The sequence below is a fragment of the Ovis aries genome, chromosome 12 (assembly GCF_016772045.2).
Source record: "Ovis aries strain OAR_USU_Benz2616 breed Rambouillet chromosome 12, ARS-UI_Ramb_v3.0, whole genome shotgun sequence".
NCBI lineage: Eukaryota > Metazoa > Chordata > Mammalia > Artiodactyla > Bovidae > Ovis > Ovis aries.
In genome coordinates, this window is record NC_056065.1 from 51,478,877 (window position 1) to 51,497,161 (window position 18,285).

Sequence of the window (18,285 nt, forward strand, 5' to 3'; positions counted from 1 at the left end):
ACCAGGGATTGAACCTGGGTCTCCTATGTCTCCTGTATTGGCAGATGGATTCTTTACCACTGAGCCAGCCACTTGGGAAGCCCAGTCAAGATACAACATTCTCTCCAGTATTTATCAGGCCCTGCCCTAGGAAGTGGGTGGCAAGAAATCTGCACTGAGGGAGAATTCTAACTCGCTGACACTGGTGGCCACGTGGGTTGCTGAGATCCCTGAGGCTGCATCCAGGTCATGGGCACAGGTGCTGTGGTAGACTGGGGATGTTTGCAGGGGGAGGGAGGCAAGTGCAGTGATAGACTGGTGATGTCTGCAGGGGGAGGGAGGCAGGTGTAGTGGTAGATTGGTGATGTCTGCAGGGGGAGGGAGGCAGGTGTAGTGGTAGATTGGTGATGTCTGCAGGGGGAGGGAGGCAGGTGTAGTGGTAGATTGGTGATGTCTGCAGGGGGAGAGAGGCAGTTCTCAGGAGCAAATCCAGAAGGACCTCACCTGATGTGATGGCATTATCCCTTCTTAAATTCTCACCCTGGTTCTTCAGGGATGTGATTTCCAAGTTCCTCTCAGACAGGGTTTGGCACAGCACCTGGCTGTAGCCTTGCTGCAGGGCACTGATCTGTGGGAAGAGGCAACACAGAGTCAGAGGGAGGCCAGCCAGCTTTGCAGGACACGCTTCTCCAAGGCTGGACAAAAAAGAGTCAGGTTGATCTTGGGTTGGGGTGTTGGGCAAACCAAGCTTTTTAGTTATAACTAGTGGGAGAGACGGGAGGCTGCCTACTCCAGTGACCACCGTGTCCTACATCATCAAGACACAAGCCTTACCTTTGTGGTCACCCAGGGGCTCAGGGGCCCTTGCCCTGGATCCCTTCCTGTGACTGAGGCAGGAGGCAGATGGGTTTCAGGCTGGATACTTACAACCAGCCTTCTGTTTACATTTCCCAAGACAGGAAGTAGGTGGGCTCCAGGTTAGGCTTTTACAACCAGCCTCCTGTTTGCACTTTGAGATGGAAACGACGACAGGAACAGGGTAAATGGCTGGACTTTGCCTCCTGTGGACACATCAGTTATATCAGGGACAGACAGGGGCAAAACCTTGCTTGAGTACAAGACCAAGAGGTCACATATTTCCCATCTTTGGGGCAAGGGAGTCGCTGCACACGTGCAGAAAGGCTCTTTGGGGATACCAAAGGAGGGGTCACCATCCCATAAATGTGATGTCAAGCCCCATCCCTCATTGGCTGCTGGGCTGGAATCTACCTTGGGAAAAAGCTGTGCACACATGTCGGGGAGGATTCTAGGGTAGGTCCAGTGTGGAAAAAGAAACCATTTAATTGGCCAAAGGTAAACAAAGACCCACCGGATGGGTGGCCACCTAATGCAAAGAGCTGACACACTAGAGAAGACCCTGATGCTGGGAAAAGATTGACAGTAGGAGGAGAAGGGGACGACAGAGGGCGAGATGGTTGGATGGCATCACCGACTCGATGGACCTGAGTTTGAAAAAAGTCCACAAGTCTGAGCCTCTGAACAGCAACAACAAAGACTTGAAAGAACTTCCCTATACACATGATTCAACCACATCTGCCCTGCGCTCCTCCTCACTGAAGGGACGCCCACACCCTTTCTCTCCGGGTGTGCATCTCTGTCTTAACGAAACAAACTGTTTCTCTTTGTGCTCTTCCAGTTGTCCTGCTGTGTCTGTAACAATAAACTTTGTGCCTGTTGTTTTATATTTTTTGCCTCCACAAGAAGTGCATTTTTCAACAGGAGCAAGAGCCAGGGGAGATTTGCTTCTAGCCTCTAGCTGTTGATGGTCCAGTGGCTAGGAGTCCTGGTTTTAATCCCGGCTACCCAGGTTCAGTTCCTGGGCAGGGAACTAAGACCTCGCTTCAAGCCACTGCTCACTGTCGCCTCTCCGAGATCACCATCTGTGGACTTTTAGCCATAAACAGGCCAGCTCTTGGTGCTGAATCACCCAGCACTGGCTGTATGCAGAGCAAAATTCAAGAGACAGGAGGGTGTTGTGTGTGCTCACTCACGTCTGACTCTTCTGCGACCCCAGGGACTGTAGCCCGCCAGGCTCCTCTGTCCGCGGGATCTCCCAGGCAAGAACACTGGAGTGGGTTGCCATTTCCTATTCCAGGGGTCCTTCCCAATCAGGGATCAAACCCATGTCTCCTATGTCCCCTGCACTGGCAGGTGGATTCTTTACCACTGGGAAGCCCCCAGGAGACGGGAACAGGTTATACAATGAATTTCCTTTAATGAGAACAGCAAATCGCGTATACCTCATACGACACTCTGGAGTTTACACAGCTCGTGTGCGCGTGCTACGTGACACTCCTCACAGCACTGCTGAAGGCTGACGTTCCCGGCAGGCTTCCCATTTGCGAGGGGGCAGACTGAGACTGGGAGAGGTAGAGTCCCCTGCTCAGGATCACGGGGCTGGTCAGAGGCGGAGAAGGAGTCAAACCCAGCCTCTAGGGGCCCGCTTCCACCTTTCCAGGGGGCCCTAGGAAGCCGCATGAAAAGTAGGAGGCTCTAAAGCATAGCGTGGACTTGGGAGCCAGACTGTAGGCTTCAAGTCCTGTTTCTGCCTGTTACGGGCCATGTGAACACAGGAAGACACCATATTTTATTTTCAGTCTGTACGTGGGGTGATGGCAGTCCCAGTCTGATAGGATTAATAGAAGTATAGTTTTTTCCCCAGTCCCTGCTTTGCGGCATGTTGGATCTTCATTTCCCAACCAGGGATCAAACCCGTGCCCTCTGCTTTGGGAGCTTGGAGTCTTAACCACTGGACCACCAGGAAATCCCTGTTAGAAGTATCTTAACAAATCAGTCATGTGTGCAAGTAATCAGATTATGTGTGGCACACGGCACAGAGGGATGAGGTGTCACGGGCCTCTCAGCTGACTACCCACGGCGTGTTTTAGCTTCAGCTTCCCTTGTCTGTCTCTGGGGAAAGGAGTTGGCAATCTTTTCGTGTGCATTTGTAAGTCTTGCTCAGGCTCACTTTAACGGCTCTGATTGTTATTAGGAGGAAATATAGGAATCATGGGTGGGATGACCATGGGCTGGCTGTTGCAAGAACTCTGGAAGTTCCTGGCTCAGAACCCACTTGAGGGCCAGCCCCTTTCTGGGGATCCATACCCTGGGCAGGGGCCCTGGAAGGATCTCCTTGAAAAGCAGCCTTGGTAAGGGCTGGAAAGTAGCTGCCGCATCTCAGCCTCCACAGAGCAGGTACCCGAGAGGCTGGGGAAGGGAGGTGGGCCAGAACTCCCTCCCTCTTCGTCTGACTCCTGCGACTGCTTTGGTCGGAGTGGCCAGGCCTTTTCCCTCTCAGGGTGTGCTGTGGACCTTCGCCGCTTTGATTTTTCAGACGTCAGGACTCAGTTCTCCCACAGGGACAAGCTTATTGGGGCAGAAATGCCACATAGTCCCTAGACAGGATGAGAGCTAGCTTGTTTTGATAGATCAAAATAGAAGCGACAAGGAGCAGGATGCAATTTCTTTGTTTTCCTAAGGTAAGGTTGCCAGATTTGGGGGAGAAAAAAAAGGATACCCATTGAAAATAAGATGACAGATAACATTTTCCTGTGTGTCCCATGCAGTAGGTGGAACATACGCTAAAAAAGATATTCCAATATTCAAATTTAATTGGGTGTCCTTATTTTATCTGGCAACCCCACCCTAAGAGAGTTCTTAAACTTCAGTCATTCAAATACCACTTTCACTATTTTTGCCATATTTCTTTGCTGGTCCCACTATAATTTCTTAGCATTTTTCTTAGAAGCCCCTTGCTTTTTAAACTTAAAAAACGTGTATTAAATTAAAAATAACTGCTATAAGAGCAAATAGAGACTCGATATCTTAAATAAAAATAATCTTAAAAAAAGAGAAAACACAAGAATTTCCCTGTTTACTGTCAGACCAGGCTGCAGGCTTCACATTAAAAAAAAAAGAGAAAGATTGGTGGGAAGGGGCAGGCATGCCCAGGTATTTGGGCAACGGTGTGGTGACCTTGCCACCAGATGGCGCTCACAGCCTTTGGTCCTGGTTTCTGTGCCTGAAAATCTTGTCATTCTTACTCTTACAGCATTAACGGAAGTGTCAAGGTCTCACAGGCTTTCTTTCTCGTTTCATGCACCATCATGGTTGAGAGTCTATGACATTTACGGTGGTTATAGATACTTTTCCCCTGGGGCATCTGAGACATTATTGGGACAGGTCTACGATAGAAGGTGGCAGGGGCGGGGGGGAGGGGGACACAGGCCACTCTGGCCCCCAACCTCTCCAAGGCTATTGTTCAGTTGCTCAGTCGTGTCTGACTCTTTGCAATCCCATGGACTGCAGCATGCCAGACTCTTCTGTCCTCCACCATCACCCAGAGTTTGCTCAAATGCATGTCCATTGAGTCAGTGACGCTATCTAACCATTTCACCCTCTGTTGCCCCCTTCTCCTTTGGCCTTCAGTCTTTCCTAGCATCAGGGTCTTTTCCAACGAGTCAGCTCTTTGCATCAGGTGGCCAGAGTACTGGAGCTTCAGCTTCAGCATCAGTCCTTCCAATGAATATTCAGGGTTGATTTCCTGTAGGATTGGCTGGTTGGATCTCCTTGCAGTCCAAGGGACTCTCAAGAGTCTTCTCCAAACCACATTTCTAAAGCATCAATTCTTCAGTGCTTGCTTTCTTTATGGTCCAAGCCTCACATTTGTACATGACCACCTTCTATGGGTCGTTGTGGTGGGGGACACAGGCCACTCTGCCCACCCGCCGCCCCAAGGCTATACTTTTGCATGTTTGTGCTTTGGACTTTGAGTGAAAAAAATTCTTTCATCTCTTACTGAGGAGATGAAAGAGGGTGGGTGGTGGCGGTGGTGGAATGCAACTTTCCCATAAAAAGTACTTGGAACACTTAGGCAAACTGTTTCTAGCTCTTCTCAGCTTAATGGGTTTATTTGCATAAGGAAGAACACACAGAGACAAACTTCCAGAAGGGAAAACATACGTTCCCCTCTAAAGACTCCAGTGCTTTTGACAGATTTGAAATGTTTCACTTTAAGTGTCAGAATTTGAGGATTTTGGATTGCTGAAAAGCTCAAGAGTCTTGAAGGGACTTCCCTGGTGGCCCAGTGGTTGAGAGTTCACCTTCCAGTGTAAGGGGGTGTGGGTCTGACCCCTGGCCAAGGAACTGAGAGCCTGTGCCCCACACTCAGAGAAAGCCTGCACGCCCAGCGAAGACCCAGCTCAGCCAAAAAAAAAAAAAAAAAAAAAAGAGTGTTTCACTCAGAGAAAGCCTGCACGCCCAGCGAAGACAAAAAAAAAAAAGAGTGTTTCACTCAGAGAAAGCCTGCACGCCCAGCGAAGACCCAGCTCAGCCAAAAAAAAAAGAGTGTTTCACTCAGAGAAAGCCTGCACGCCCAGCGAAGACCCAGCTCAGCCAAAAAAAAAAAAAAAAAAAAAAAGAGTGTTTCAGACCTCTTTGTTACTTTTACTACCAAAACAAATATCCATGTTGTCTGTAACTGGCATAAATTCCAAGATGTTTAATGTCTGTTATGCTACGTAATAAAATGGGCCCAGAATCATAAGAAAATTAATAGTGCTAGGAGGAGCGACTGTTTCAAGATACTAATTTGGTTTCTAATTAGCACAGGCATATAAGAACACATGCAGGTAAGAACTTTCTAGCGATATTTCTAGAGGATCGAAGATCTCTGAGAGCAAGTCATTATGTACATGCTTTCAGGGACTAAGGAGAACGCATAAAGTAATCAGAACGATGAATCAAACAGCCATGCAGCTTCTGCTTCTGGCTGAATGTTCTGCAGGCAGTAGAATATTGAAGCAGCTAAGACGTGAGTGGATGGAGCTCGATTTGAGTTCAAACCAGGGCAGCCTCGGGTTCATAGATGTCTTGTTACAATATATTCTCCTTCAGTTATAAATAAAGCTCCAGAGGTGGAGGAGGTAACAGGATGATGAATCAGTGTAATTATTTCTAGATAATATCTTTGTGAAAAAATTTTTTTCTCCCCAGATATCATCAGCCACTTTAAATAATACTCAAATTGTGACTGGCTGATATTCAAAGATACATGGAAATTCTATAATATTATATGTCAAATATGTTTCAACTGAAAAAAAAAAGATATATGAGAATAATTCAGCCTTGTCCATGTACCTGTGACATTAGCTCAGGAAAGCTCTGAAATGGGAGGATAACTGAAAAGGATATTTCAGCAAAACTGGGTTCAAGAGAAGGTGCTCCTCAGGGAGTCAGTTACATGTCATGGTAGCTGTTTGCAGTAGGGGTTCCTGCAGGACTTGCTGCTTTCAGTGTTTCCTTCAAAAATAGGTTCAAAAGAGAGTCACCGCTTCATTGAAATACTAGAACATATATCCTGTTTCCTGGTTTATTCTGTCCCCCTCACTAGAACAAAACAGGGGGAAGGATCATGTCTTCCCTGTTTCTGCTGAATTCACAGAGCCTGGAAGCCAGCACGACACAGGGTTGGCCCCAGCAAATGCTGATTTGAATGGATGGATGGATGAAGAACAAACAGACATGGACCTGTCCGAGTTTTGGAAGGTTACTAGGGCCAGCCTTTGCCTTCATGGAGCTGGCAGTCTCCTGATAGAATCTCCCATGTCCTTTCTAGGGCACCAGGAGACCCCGGTTTGATTCCTGGGTTGGGAAGATCCCCCGGAGAAGAGAATGGCTACTCACTCCAGTATTCTGACCTGGAGAGTTCCATGGACTGTATGGTCCGTGGGGAGAGTCAGACACAACTGAGCTACTTTCACATATGTTGAGATATAATTTATGTACAAGATCAATGGCCGATTTTAAAGTCATTCCTTAAAAAAAAAATTTTTTTTTTTGGATCTAGTTTCAAGAGAAAGGAACTTGACTATAAATCCAGGCATCCTGGGTGGAGAATTTTGGGTGAAATTCTCCATAAATGAAGTAGCAGCAGCTGCCTTCAGGGTTTGATAAAGGCCTTGGTGTTTGGAACACTGGGAGGTTCCTTCTCCCTATCTCCAGTCCTTTCTGGCTGGGGCCAGGTGAGCATGAGAGGCGGTCACTAAAGCCACAGAGCTGGGTGGAAATGCAAAGTGGCAGAGGGGAGCTCAAGTCACACAGACCCCTCTCATTTACTGTGCAAGCTGTAACAAGTTCCTGGGGATCTCCGAGCCTACCTCAGTACCCTCATCTGTAGAATCATATGTGCAGTCAGGGGCTTCCCAGATGGTGCTAGTGGTGAAGAACCTGCCTGCTAAGGCAGGAGATGTAAGAGACCAGGGTTCGATCCCTGGGTCGGGAAGATCCCCTGGAGGAGGGCATGGCAACCCACTCCAATCTCCTTGCCTGAAGAATCCCATGGACAGAGGAGCCTGGCAGGCCTCAGTCCATAGAGTTGCAGAGTCAGACACGACTGAAGAAGGCACTTAATCAAAGGTATTAATGGTATTGTTCTTAGCAGGCTAGGACCTGCCAAGTCTCTCCTCCCTGGATCTGTGCTCTTCTCCACCATCCATGCTGACCACCCATTTCCAACTATCCGGGTGGATACCCTTGGTATCCCTGCAGCTGCACTTGAGAGCTATCACCCTGAGTCACCACCCTAAGGCTCTGACCCCTTGTCTTCGAGCCCTACCTGGTTTTTCTTTTTTAAAATTAATTGTCATTAAAGTATAGTTGCTTTAGAATGTTGTGTTAGTTTCTGCTGCACAGCAAAGTGAATCAGTTACATATATGCATATATCCCTTCTTTTTTCGACTTCCTTCCCATTTATTTCACAGAGCATTGGGTAGGGTTCCCTGTGCAACACAGTAGGTTCTCACGAGTCATCTATTTTATACATAGTATTAAGAGTGTGGGGCTTCCCTGGCGACTCAGTAGTAAAGAGTTTCGGGAGCTGCAGTTTCGATCCCTGGGTTGGGGAGATGCCCCTGGAGAAGGAAATGGCAACCCACTCCAGTATTCTTGCCTGGAAAATCTCATGGACAGAGGAGCCTGGTGGGCTGTTGTTCATGGGGTCGCCTAAGAGTTGGACATGACTTAGCAACTAAACAACAATTAAGAGTGTGTGTATGCCAATCCAAACCTCCCAATCTGTCCCATGCCCCTCCTCCCCTCTACCTGGCTTTTCAAGTTCTCGATTTCTCTCTGTTGGGCATCATCATCTTCCTCCAGAACCTGGAGCTTGGACGGGACCACCCTCTCATTCTGCCTGGAGGTGGCTGTTTCCGACAGCTTCTGGCTCAGGTGGGCCACTTCATTCTGAAGGTTCGCGATCACAGCATCTTTGTATTTGGATTCGAGTTCGAAATCCGAGAGACGGCTGACTTCTTTTCCCAGCAGCATAATTATTTCATCCTGGGTGGAGGCCAGATGGGAAGTTTAGTGGGTGTGGGTCTGGGTGTAAGGCTGAGCCCATTGAAAAAAATATAGGAAAAATATGGTATTTTTCTCTGGGAAGGTGAGGGCAGGCAGGGAAGGACAAGGCAGAGTCTCAAGGCTATCTCTGTCATTTGAGAAAATCTCAAAGAGTCAAGAATTTGGTTGAAATGATGTACATGTATATAGACATGTGTAATGGGTGTCTGGGCTCCTCAGGTGGTGCTAGTGGTAAAGTGCTCGCTTGCCAATGCAGGAAATGTAAGAGATGTGGGTTTGACCCCTGGGTTGAGAAGATCCCCTGGAGGAGGGCCTGGCACCCCACTCCACTCTTCTTGCCTGGAGAATCCCATGGACAGAGAAGCCTGGTGAGCTACAGTCCATGGGGTTGCAAAGAGTCAGACACGACTGAAGCGACTTAGCCTGGACACACATAAGTGGATATCTATAGCTCACAGGTACTGAAACTACTGAGAGTTATCCTTTCATGTTAAGAACAACCATCCCACTTGGGAACTTTTGTTGCTGGAAAGTTTATAATTTTTTATTTACAATAGTTAGCCTAGCACACTGGGGACATAGGAAAGGTAACTAGGAAATCAACATTCTATTCAATCACATTCTACTTATAACGAGGGCTATTTTTTTTTAACTTAAAACACTTAATACATTCTGAAATATTTATTTCCCTTTCCTCTCTTCTAGTACTTCCTGCCTCTCTGGCAATTCATGAAAGAATTTTTTTCCAGGTCACTGGATCTGGGAAGTAAATGAGATGGGAATGCTGATTATTTGTGCGGGCTGGTGTAAAGTTTGGGCTGGGAAAACAACATCACTGGCAGACTTCATCCACAGGCATAATTAACCCTGTCTTCCATCTCTCCAAAGAAAAAGTTCTAACAAAAGAATTTGCTAGGTTTTCCAAAAGTGGAAGGAAAAAAAAAAAAAATCCCCCAAGCTTCTCACCAGCAGGTATCAACAAAATGTCAAGAAAACTGGGGAAAAAAAAAGAATTCGCCAGATGCCTTTTCAAAGGCAGACACAAAAAGAGATAAACAGGCAATTTCTAGGCTGGCTCATTCCCAGGGGAGCTTGCCCAGTTGGCCCCAAGACCTTCCAGCTCTATGACCTGGGGAAGGACAGGATCTTAGTCAGGAGGAAGCTCGTCTGACATTGCCAGCTGCTGCCAAAGGTCTTCCTCTGGGTCCCTGTAAATGCTGGTGGCAAAATTTCAAGAGAGAACACCAAACAGATTCCCTGCTCCTGGGCAGCTCCCCCCTCTTTCATCCTATTATGATCAGCCAGGTGCTTATTTATTTTTCATGCCACAAACACTCACTGGGCAGCTGCTATATACCAGGCCCTGTGTTTGTGCTGAAATATGTTTGCAGAGGGCTGAGGACCACTGTGGGTTCTGTCTTCCTGGTGAGCACCAGTCCCCAGCCCCCAGTGCCCTTCCTGGAGGGAGCCCGGTACATGTGACCCAAGCTGGTCAATCAGAGTTTTCTCAAAGATTTCACACATCAGTTACAGAGGGCGAGGATCTCTTGCCTCCTTTTGGACCACTGACCTTACATTTAGAGGCTTGTTTGCCTGAGTTTGCCTTTTTCAACACACAAAACTGGCCTTATGCAGAAAGCCAGACTCTGAGGGAAACAGAGGGGAGAGATTGGTGGTAGGAAGTGTTCTGATGACAAGATTCAAGCTCCTAGATCTAGCCATACTTGAAGCTAGGAACCCTTTAAATAGTCCAATAAGAGGAGCCAATAAATGCTTCCCTGTCCACCAAGCTAATTTACTTACTGTCACCTGAAGGAGTCCTGGCAAGTCAGGGGATAAATGGCTTATAAATAGAAAAAAATTATAATTGTGGTTGCACTTTATTTCCAATTTAAAAATGGAGGCAAGTTGAAAACCGGCTACAAACACTTTGCAGCTTTGCTATCTAGCCTATTTTCCCACCCTCTAAGTCTGGGCTGGCCCTGGGACTTCTTTAACCAACCGAAGGTAGTGGAAGTGTGGCTGCATGATCCCCAGGCAAGTTCTTACAGGCTGTGAGATTGTGTTCCAGCCCCCTGGGAACCCTGAGAGCACTGTGCTATGATGAAAAACCACAAGCAGAAAGGGGGGCACCAGTCCAGGCATCCTGGCTGAGGCTCCAGTCCTGGGAAGGAGGCCATCAGAGAGACCACTGGCTGGGCCAGGTCACGGGCTGACTGCAGTCTAGTGAGTGAGGTCAGGGGACAGGAGCAAAGGAAACTTCCAGGTCAATCCGGAGAGTCTGGGAAATAATGAGTTGCTGTTTTAAGCCCCTAAGCTTTAAGGATGGCTTGTTACAGAGCAAGAAACACAGAATCTGAGCCTGGCTTCTCACCTCCCTGCAACAATTCTTACAGTTTTGTCTCAGGACACCTTTTTTGGAACCCCCTACCTCCTGAAGTTTGGATTCGTGTCTGACAAAGACCCCAGGTGGTTCTGCTCCTCACAGACTCCAAGAATTGCTGCAGGCTCAGGCCCTGGCCTTTGAGGAAAGCGAGACATTGCAGATTGCTTCTTTTAGAATAATTTTCAGGTCATGTCTAAGAGGAGAGAAATCAGCCTGGGTCCTTCCCAGGATGGTCTGAATTCACCTCTTCTCCTTCTTTGAACCTCCCTAATTCTTTAATGAGTATCTTTCTTTGCTTGGGCCTCCCTGACTTCAGTGTTCACTTCTTCCTGCCAGAAATGTATTTATCTATCATCACTGTTCCATCACTCGAAGCTGATCAAGTGATTACTATGTGTGTGTGTTAGAAGTACCTGCTGGGAAGTTAACCAGACCTAGGTTTGAATCCTAACACTGCTCCTTACCCTGGGCAACCTTAAACAAGTTACTTAACCTCTCTGAGCTTCAGTTTCCTCATCTGCAAAGTGAAGGAGATAAAATCTATCCTGAAGATGATAAGAATTAACAAGCCAAGGGAATGTCAAGGGCACAGGACATGGCCCAGCACACAGGAGGTGCTCAGTACCTTGCAGCTGCTGCTACTGCTGCTAAGTCACTTCAGTCGTGTCGGACTCTGTGTGACCCCATAGACGGCAGCCCACCAGGCTCCCCCGTCCCTGGGATTCTCCAGGCAAGAACACTGGAGTGGGTTGTCATTTCCTTCTCCAGTGCAGGAAAGTGAAAAGTGAAAAGGGAAGTCGCTCAGTCGTGTCCGACCCTTCGCGACCCCATGGGCCGCGGCCCACCAGGCTCCTCTGTCCATAGGATTTTCCAGGCAAGAGTACTGGAGTGGGGTGCCATCGCCTTGCAGCGGTAGATGCTATTTGGGATAAAATGAGCAGTAACCAAACTTTTGGCTGAATGTCTTGGGAGCAAGAGGTGATTTCTTGGAAGTAGGAAAAAAAAAAAAAAGGTACTTCTAGAGCCACAAAGAGCAAGAGGCAGTGGCAATCCCTTCGTGGGTCCCTCTTGCCACTGCAGCTCTGTCCTCCCCGAGATCCCTCACCTTCTCCTGCTGGGCCAAGTCATGATCCACAAACATCTCTCTGGCGGATCCTGCCCCGGGAATTTCCTCGGCCACTGGTTGGTCTGATAGGTCCGCGGCGTTGGTCCACACTAACACACGGGCGACAGAGAATGCAGAGGAGATGGTAAGTGTCCCCAAAATCTTAGGGGATATCTTCAGATTAACCTTCACATTCATGAAACTCATGCAATGACATCACGAACAGGAATGTTGGTAAGGGGAAGAGCCGTCTCTTCCTCTTCCCCCAGGTTAGCTGTGCTGATGCACTTTGATGCAGCCCTTTCCAGACTTATTTCTATGCCGTGTAAGAGCTGAGGACCTGTGCACGTCGTTTAATCTCCCTCAGCTGCATATATAATGTAGGGACACTAACAGTCTCTATTATAAAGGGCTCTTTGGAGAGTAAATAGAATAATGATGTAGAGCAGGGGTGGGCAAACTGTGGCCCTACAGCCAAACCTGGCCCTCGGCATATTTTTAAATCTATCTGATGGGCTTTTCTCTACTGCAGTGAGTGGGAGCTGCTCTCTAGCTGTTGCGCATGTATTCCTCATTGCAGTGGTTTCTCCTGTTGCGGAGCACGGGCTCTGGGGAGCGCAGGCTCAGCAGCTGCAGCACATGGGATCAGCAGTTGTGGCGCATGGGCTTAGGGCTCCATGGCAAGTGGAATCTTCGCAGACCAGGGACTGAACCTGTGTCCCTTGCACTGGAAGGCAGATTCTTATCTATTGCGCCACCAGGGAAGTCCAGCTATTTTTAAACTGCAGTCCCATCTTTTATTTTATTTAAGATTTTTTTTTTGAGGCTGACCTGTTTTCCTTTTTAAGTCTTTATTGAACTCATTACAATATTGCTTCTGCTCTGTGCTTCAGTTTTTTTGTCCATGAGGCATATGGGATCTTAACTCCCCTACCAAGGATCAAACCAGTACCCCTTGTACTGGAAGGTGAAGTCTTAACACTGGACCACCAGGGAAGGCCCTAGTCATATCTTTAACAAAAAACGAAAATGGGGGAATTCCCTGGCTGTCCAGTGGTTAGGACTCTGCTTTCCCTGCCAAGGGCTCGGGTTCAATCCCTGTCTGGGGAACTAAGATCTCACAGCCAACAAACAAAAACAAAAATGGATTTACATAACAGAGATTTTTCTCCAGCTTACTTTTCACCTAACAATATTAAAAAAAAAATCAGCATTTGTAGCTGTACTTGGTTCTTTTAAAAAATATTTATCTTTGTCTGTGTTGGGTCTTACATGTGAGTGAGCAGGCTTCTCTCCAGTTGTGGTGGGTGGGCTCCAGAGCATGGGGGCTCTCTAGCTGTGGTGTGCAGGCTTAGCTGCCCCTCGCCACGAGGGAGCTTAGTTCCCTGATCAGGGATCAAACCCCCATCCACTGCACTGGGAGGCAGGTTCCTAACCACTGGACCACCAGGGAAATCCCCTGGTTCTTTTTAATGATAGCATTGTGCTCCACTGTACAGCCCTACCCGATGTATTAACTGGAACCCACTTGATAAACATACAAGCTTTCCTGATTGTTCGCTTATTAATCCCATTATTACAAGGGTTGTTTACATGACTTTTGGGGGATGTGGCATTATGTTTGGGGATCTCACTCTGAATCACATCAGACACAATTCACATCAAGACTGAATAATTTGTCTTTTTTTTGGTGTAGAAACTTTTGTAAAGATTTCCATAATTCTGCTTGTGAGATCACTTGGCTCCAGCAGTGTATTTTAAATTTTCAACTGACTCTGGTTTCTGGGCAGTCACTGCGCATTCGTATCTTCTTGTGAAGTGAGAAACTGATCCAATTGTTTTCAAAGTCAGTGAAACTTTAATGGGTGTTAACATGAATGATGAATGAAGCATGCACCGACGCGTTTGTGGCCATTTATTCCATCATTTATTCATTTGGCTTCTGCATTTTTTATTTATGCACTTCAGAGTCAATGATTCCCAAGCTTTTAAACATGTCTGTGGATCCTAGAACCTCCAGTGGACACAGCCTATTTAAAAAAAGAAATCCTCTCCTGGTACAGGTTTGACTATAACGTGCAGCCAACTTCTGGGCCCTGTCATGCATCAAGGATCGTCACAGGCATGCACCTTAGTCTCTAAATATTCAGCATAGTGTGCTTGGTGCTATATGCACGCGGGTCATTTACCTTGCAGGCTAGAGGTGGTCAGATCCTTAATCTGTGGTTCTCAGTCCTGGTGTGGCCAGGCAGCACTGCATTAGACAGGCCATAGACCAGAGGCAGTTGTGCCTCCCGAAGGTCAGAAATGGGTTCTTCCTGGTAACAGTGTGGCCTGTTACTTGGCATGCTGAATGCTAGAAACTAGCTCCCAGGGGTCCAGTGGAGGAAGGGACTGCCTAAGCTGTGCCCCGGGGCAGGCCCTGGAGTCTGACCCTAACGGGGTGAGTGTCCAGTCTCGGCTTAAAGCTCTGGCGTCTGCTGCTGTCTCTAGGGGTAACTCAAGATGCTCTGAGACCCTGTGAGTTGATGGTCGGAGGGGGACATCATCAAACCTACAGAACAGGCTGAACGACGGGATCCCTTTGCTGCAGAAGGTGTGTTCACTGAAAGTCTTTGTCGGGGCAGAACGTGCTCAGAGACTCGCTTTCCTTACACCCAGGCTGTGAGGCGCTGCGGCAGCTTCCCCTCACCCACACCAAACGTCTTTACAGGCTTCTATTCGTTGTCAACACTGGAGCAGGAAATGGCAACCCACTCAGCATTCTTGCCTGGGAAATTCTGTGGACAGAGAGGCCTGGCGGGCTACAGTCCATGGGGTCACAGAGTCGTGCACAACTGTGGGACTGAGCTATCTTTGTAGCTCTTCCTGTTTCCCTTGTTCCTATTAATATTGTCAAAAAGGACCTAAGGGCCACGTCTGACCAAACCGGTTTAACTCAGTTCAAAACAGCCTCTCTTGGCTGCTATAGACGTGTTATACTTTGAAACAAATTGAAAAAAATCGATCCCTTGGAGATCCTCGTGGGGAGAACCCCCAGGGAGGGCCAGGAGGGCTGGGGGATTGGTGGGATGGCAGAGGTAGCGACAGGGGCACTTTAAGAAGTTTCCAGCAGGACCTATTTGCCAACTAGCAGGAGAGTTACTTCAGTATTTTAACAACCCACTGCTTGTCCTGGTGTGTGTGTGTGAAAGTCTCTCTGTTGTGTCTGGCTCTTTGCTACTCCATGGATTATATGTCCATGGCATTCTCCAGGCCAGAATACTGGAGTGGGTAGCCTTTCCCTTCTCCAGGGGATCTTCCCAACTCAGGGACTGAACCCAGGTCTCCCTCATCGCAGGCAGATTCTTTACCAGCTGAGCCACAAGGGAAGCTTGCCTGTCCTGGTGCAATCATCAGTCTACAAAGGGGCAGCAAGTGTGCACCTTAACTGTGTCTTATTTTTTTGTCATTTCTTTCTTTAAAAAATTTTTTTTCAATTATGAAAGTATAACACATCTATAGCAGACGTGGAAAATACAGAATAAAGTTACATATATTAACTGTGTCTTCAAGACGTTGCTACATATGGTAAGTTGTAAATAAAAGTTAAATGACAATCATGGGTAGATAATCATTTAATTTTTTTAATATTTCAACATTTATTGAGTGTTCAGTATGCATCAGGTACTGTGCTTGGCGCTAACAGGCAGAATCTGATTCTGTCTTCATGACAACCTGGTGAGACAGGCATTACTATTTCCATCTCTGGTGAAGGACACGGAAGCGTGGCTTGATACCGTCCATGGGGTCGAAAAGAGTCAGACACGACTTAGTGACTGAAGAACAACAACATTCCTGTTTCCATTTTATAAGTGAGTGATATGCAGTACAGAGATGCCAAGTCACCTACTCAAGGACACACAGCTGGTATGTGGGTATGAGCCCAGGTTTGTTGGATTCTGAGCCCAACCTCTCCTAACCTCTATGCAGTAAATTTACTGAAGTGGGAAGACATTTATGATGTATTATTGAATTTCAAAAGGCAGGTCACCAATGTTAGGTTCACAGGATCCCATTATTGGGAGAAAAATTATATATAAATTGGATGCTATTTAAAAAAATTCACCCAATGTATTTTCTGTTCCCGGTAATTCTTCTCCACCTCCCATGAGCTCTTGCCATTAAGATTTGGTGGTTTTGGAGCTGAGGTTTTATTGCCTTGTGGGAAAGGAAGGATGATTATTAACTTAGAATGGGGTGATTCAGCCTCCAGACACAATGATGTTTTGACTTCTGACAAAGACTGGAGACATTTCTGAGTATCACAGTTGGAGGGTCGGGGGGGGGGGGTGGGGTTGCTGCTGGCATCAAGTGGGAAGGAGCCAGGGAGCTGCTAAATGTTCTAAAATGAACAGGACAGATCCTACAACAAGGAGTTATCCAGTCCCAAATGTCACTGTGCCGAGATGGAGAAACCCTGACCTGGCCTACGATAAATAAGGCCTTGGCCTTGGGTTTTCAAATAGGATTGTTCAAATCTATAGCAAGGCAACAGTCTAACAGTAAACCAACTTTAGTTGAAAACCCCAGCTTCATTAAGAGGGGAGGGGTGTTTTTTTCAGAGCCCTCAATGCTCCAAAGAGTGGCGTACAGAGGCCCAGACAGGAAGGAGCTCTCCATCACAAGGGAAGTTGAAAGTCCTTCTCAGAGGATGGAGTGTCAGGGAAGTCAGGGTGAATGTATGGAAACAGATGAGATATGGCTGGGAGGCTGAGGGGATAGAGGCCCAGGAAGATGTGAAGGCCTCTAAGCCATAGGATTCATCCTTCACTTCTCCAGGGGAGTGTACATCCCTTAGAGAAGCCCCATTTTCAACATGGCATTGGAAAAACTAATGGCAAAATCCACTGATTACAGTTGTTTAGTTGATCAGTTTTGTCTGACTCTTTGTGACCCCATAGACTGCAGCATGCCAGGCTTCCCTGTCCATCACTATCTCCCGGAGTTTGTTCAAACTCATGTTCATTGAATCAATGATGCCAACCAACCATCTCATCCTCTGTCGCCCCCTTCTCCTCTTGTTCTCAGTCCTTTCCAACATCAGTCCTTCCAATGAATATTCAGGGTTGATTTCCTTTAGGATTGACTGGTATGATCTCCTTGCTGTCCAAGGGACTCTCAAGAGTCTTCTCCAGCACCACAGTTCAAAAGCATCAATTCTTTGGCGTTCAGCCTTCTTTATGGTCCAACTCTCACATCTGTACATAGTCAAGGTGTACAAACCATAACTTGGACTCTACAGACCTATGTTGGCCTGAGACTAGGTCATAAAAGACATTGTGGCTTCTGCCTTACTGTCCAAGACCACTTGTCTAGAGGAGTCAGCAGCTGTGTCACAAGGACACTCAGCAGCCTACGGACAGGTCCACCTGGTGAAGAACTGAGGCCTCCTACTAAAAGCTGTGGAGGGAACCATCACAGAGATGGGCCCTTCAGCCCCAGGAGGGCCTCCTGGTGATCACAGCCCTAGCTGAGACCATGATAGTAACCTCATGAGAAACCCCAAGCCCAAGTCACCCAGTTCAGCCAGTCCCCAATTCCTGACTCAGAGAAACTGTGAGATAATAAATGCTTCAGTTCAGTTCAGTTGCTCAGTCGTGTCCTACTCTTTGCGACCCCATGAACCACAGCACGCCAGGCCTCCCTGTCCATCACCAACTTCCAGAGTTCACTCAAACTCATGTGCATCGAGTCGGTGATGCCGTCCAGCCATCTCATCCTCTGTCGTCCCCTTCTCCTCCTGCCCCCAATCCCTCCCAGCATCAGGGTCTTTTCCAATGAGTCAGCTCTTCACATGAGGTGGCCAAAGTACTGGAGTTTCATGCTTACTGTTGTTTTATTTTAAATACATTTATTTGGCTGTGCTGGGTCTTGACTGCTGTGCTCGGGCTTTCTCTAGTTGCAGGGAGTGGGGCTTACTGCTTAGTGTGGGCTTCTCACTGCAGTGGCTTCTCCTGTTGCAGAGCACGGGCTCTAGGGCTTTGGGGCTTCAGTGGTTTTGGCTTGTGGGCTCTAGAGCACAGGCTCAGTAGTTGGGATGCACGAGCTTAGTTGTTCTGTGGCATGAGGGATCTTTCCAGACCACGGATAGAACTGTGTCTCCTCCTTTAGCGGGACGATTCTTCACCACTGAGCCATGAGGGACACTCCTTACTGTTGTTTTAGACCCTCACACCCTGGAGTAACGTGTCAGCTGCAATGAGTAGTGAATACCGACTTTTGGCAGCAGGATTGGTGTGAAATTTAACAAAACCCCTGAATGGTGGAGTGGTTTGGGGCGGAACAGTGGCCAGAAGCTGGAGGACTTTTGCTGAGAGTCTTAGAGAAGGCCTGTTAGAAGGTTTGTTAGTAGGA

At 47.5% G+C, this 18,285-nt stretch overlaps 1 protein-coding gene across 10 annotated transcripts in view; it reads right to left on the reverse strand.

The window, feature by feature from the left end:
• FHAD1 (forkhead associated phosphopeptide binding domain 1) overlaps positions 1–18,285 on the reverse strand; it is a 162,679-nt gene that overhangs the window by 86,400 nt on the left and 57,994 nt on the right. For all 10 annotated transcript variants that reach the window (XM_060396588.1, XM_060396586.1, XM_027975873.3 and 7 more), the window contains exons 5-7: positions 11,890–11,999; positions 8,141–8,377; positions 484–607 (exon numbers count right to left, since the gene is read on the reverse strand). In XM_060396588.1, the coding sequence (XP_060252571.1) occupies positions 484–607; positions 8,141–8,377; positions 11,890–11,999 (471 nt within the window). The remainder of the gene's footprint in view (positions 1–483; positions 608–8,140; positions 8,378–11,889; positions 12,000–18,285) is intronic.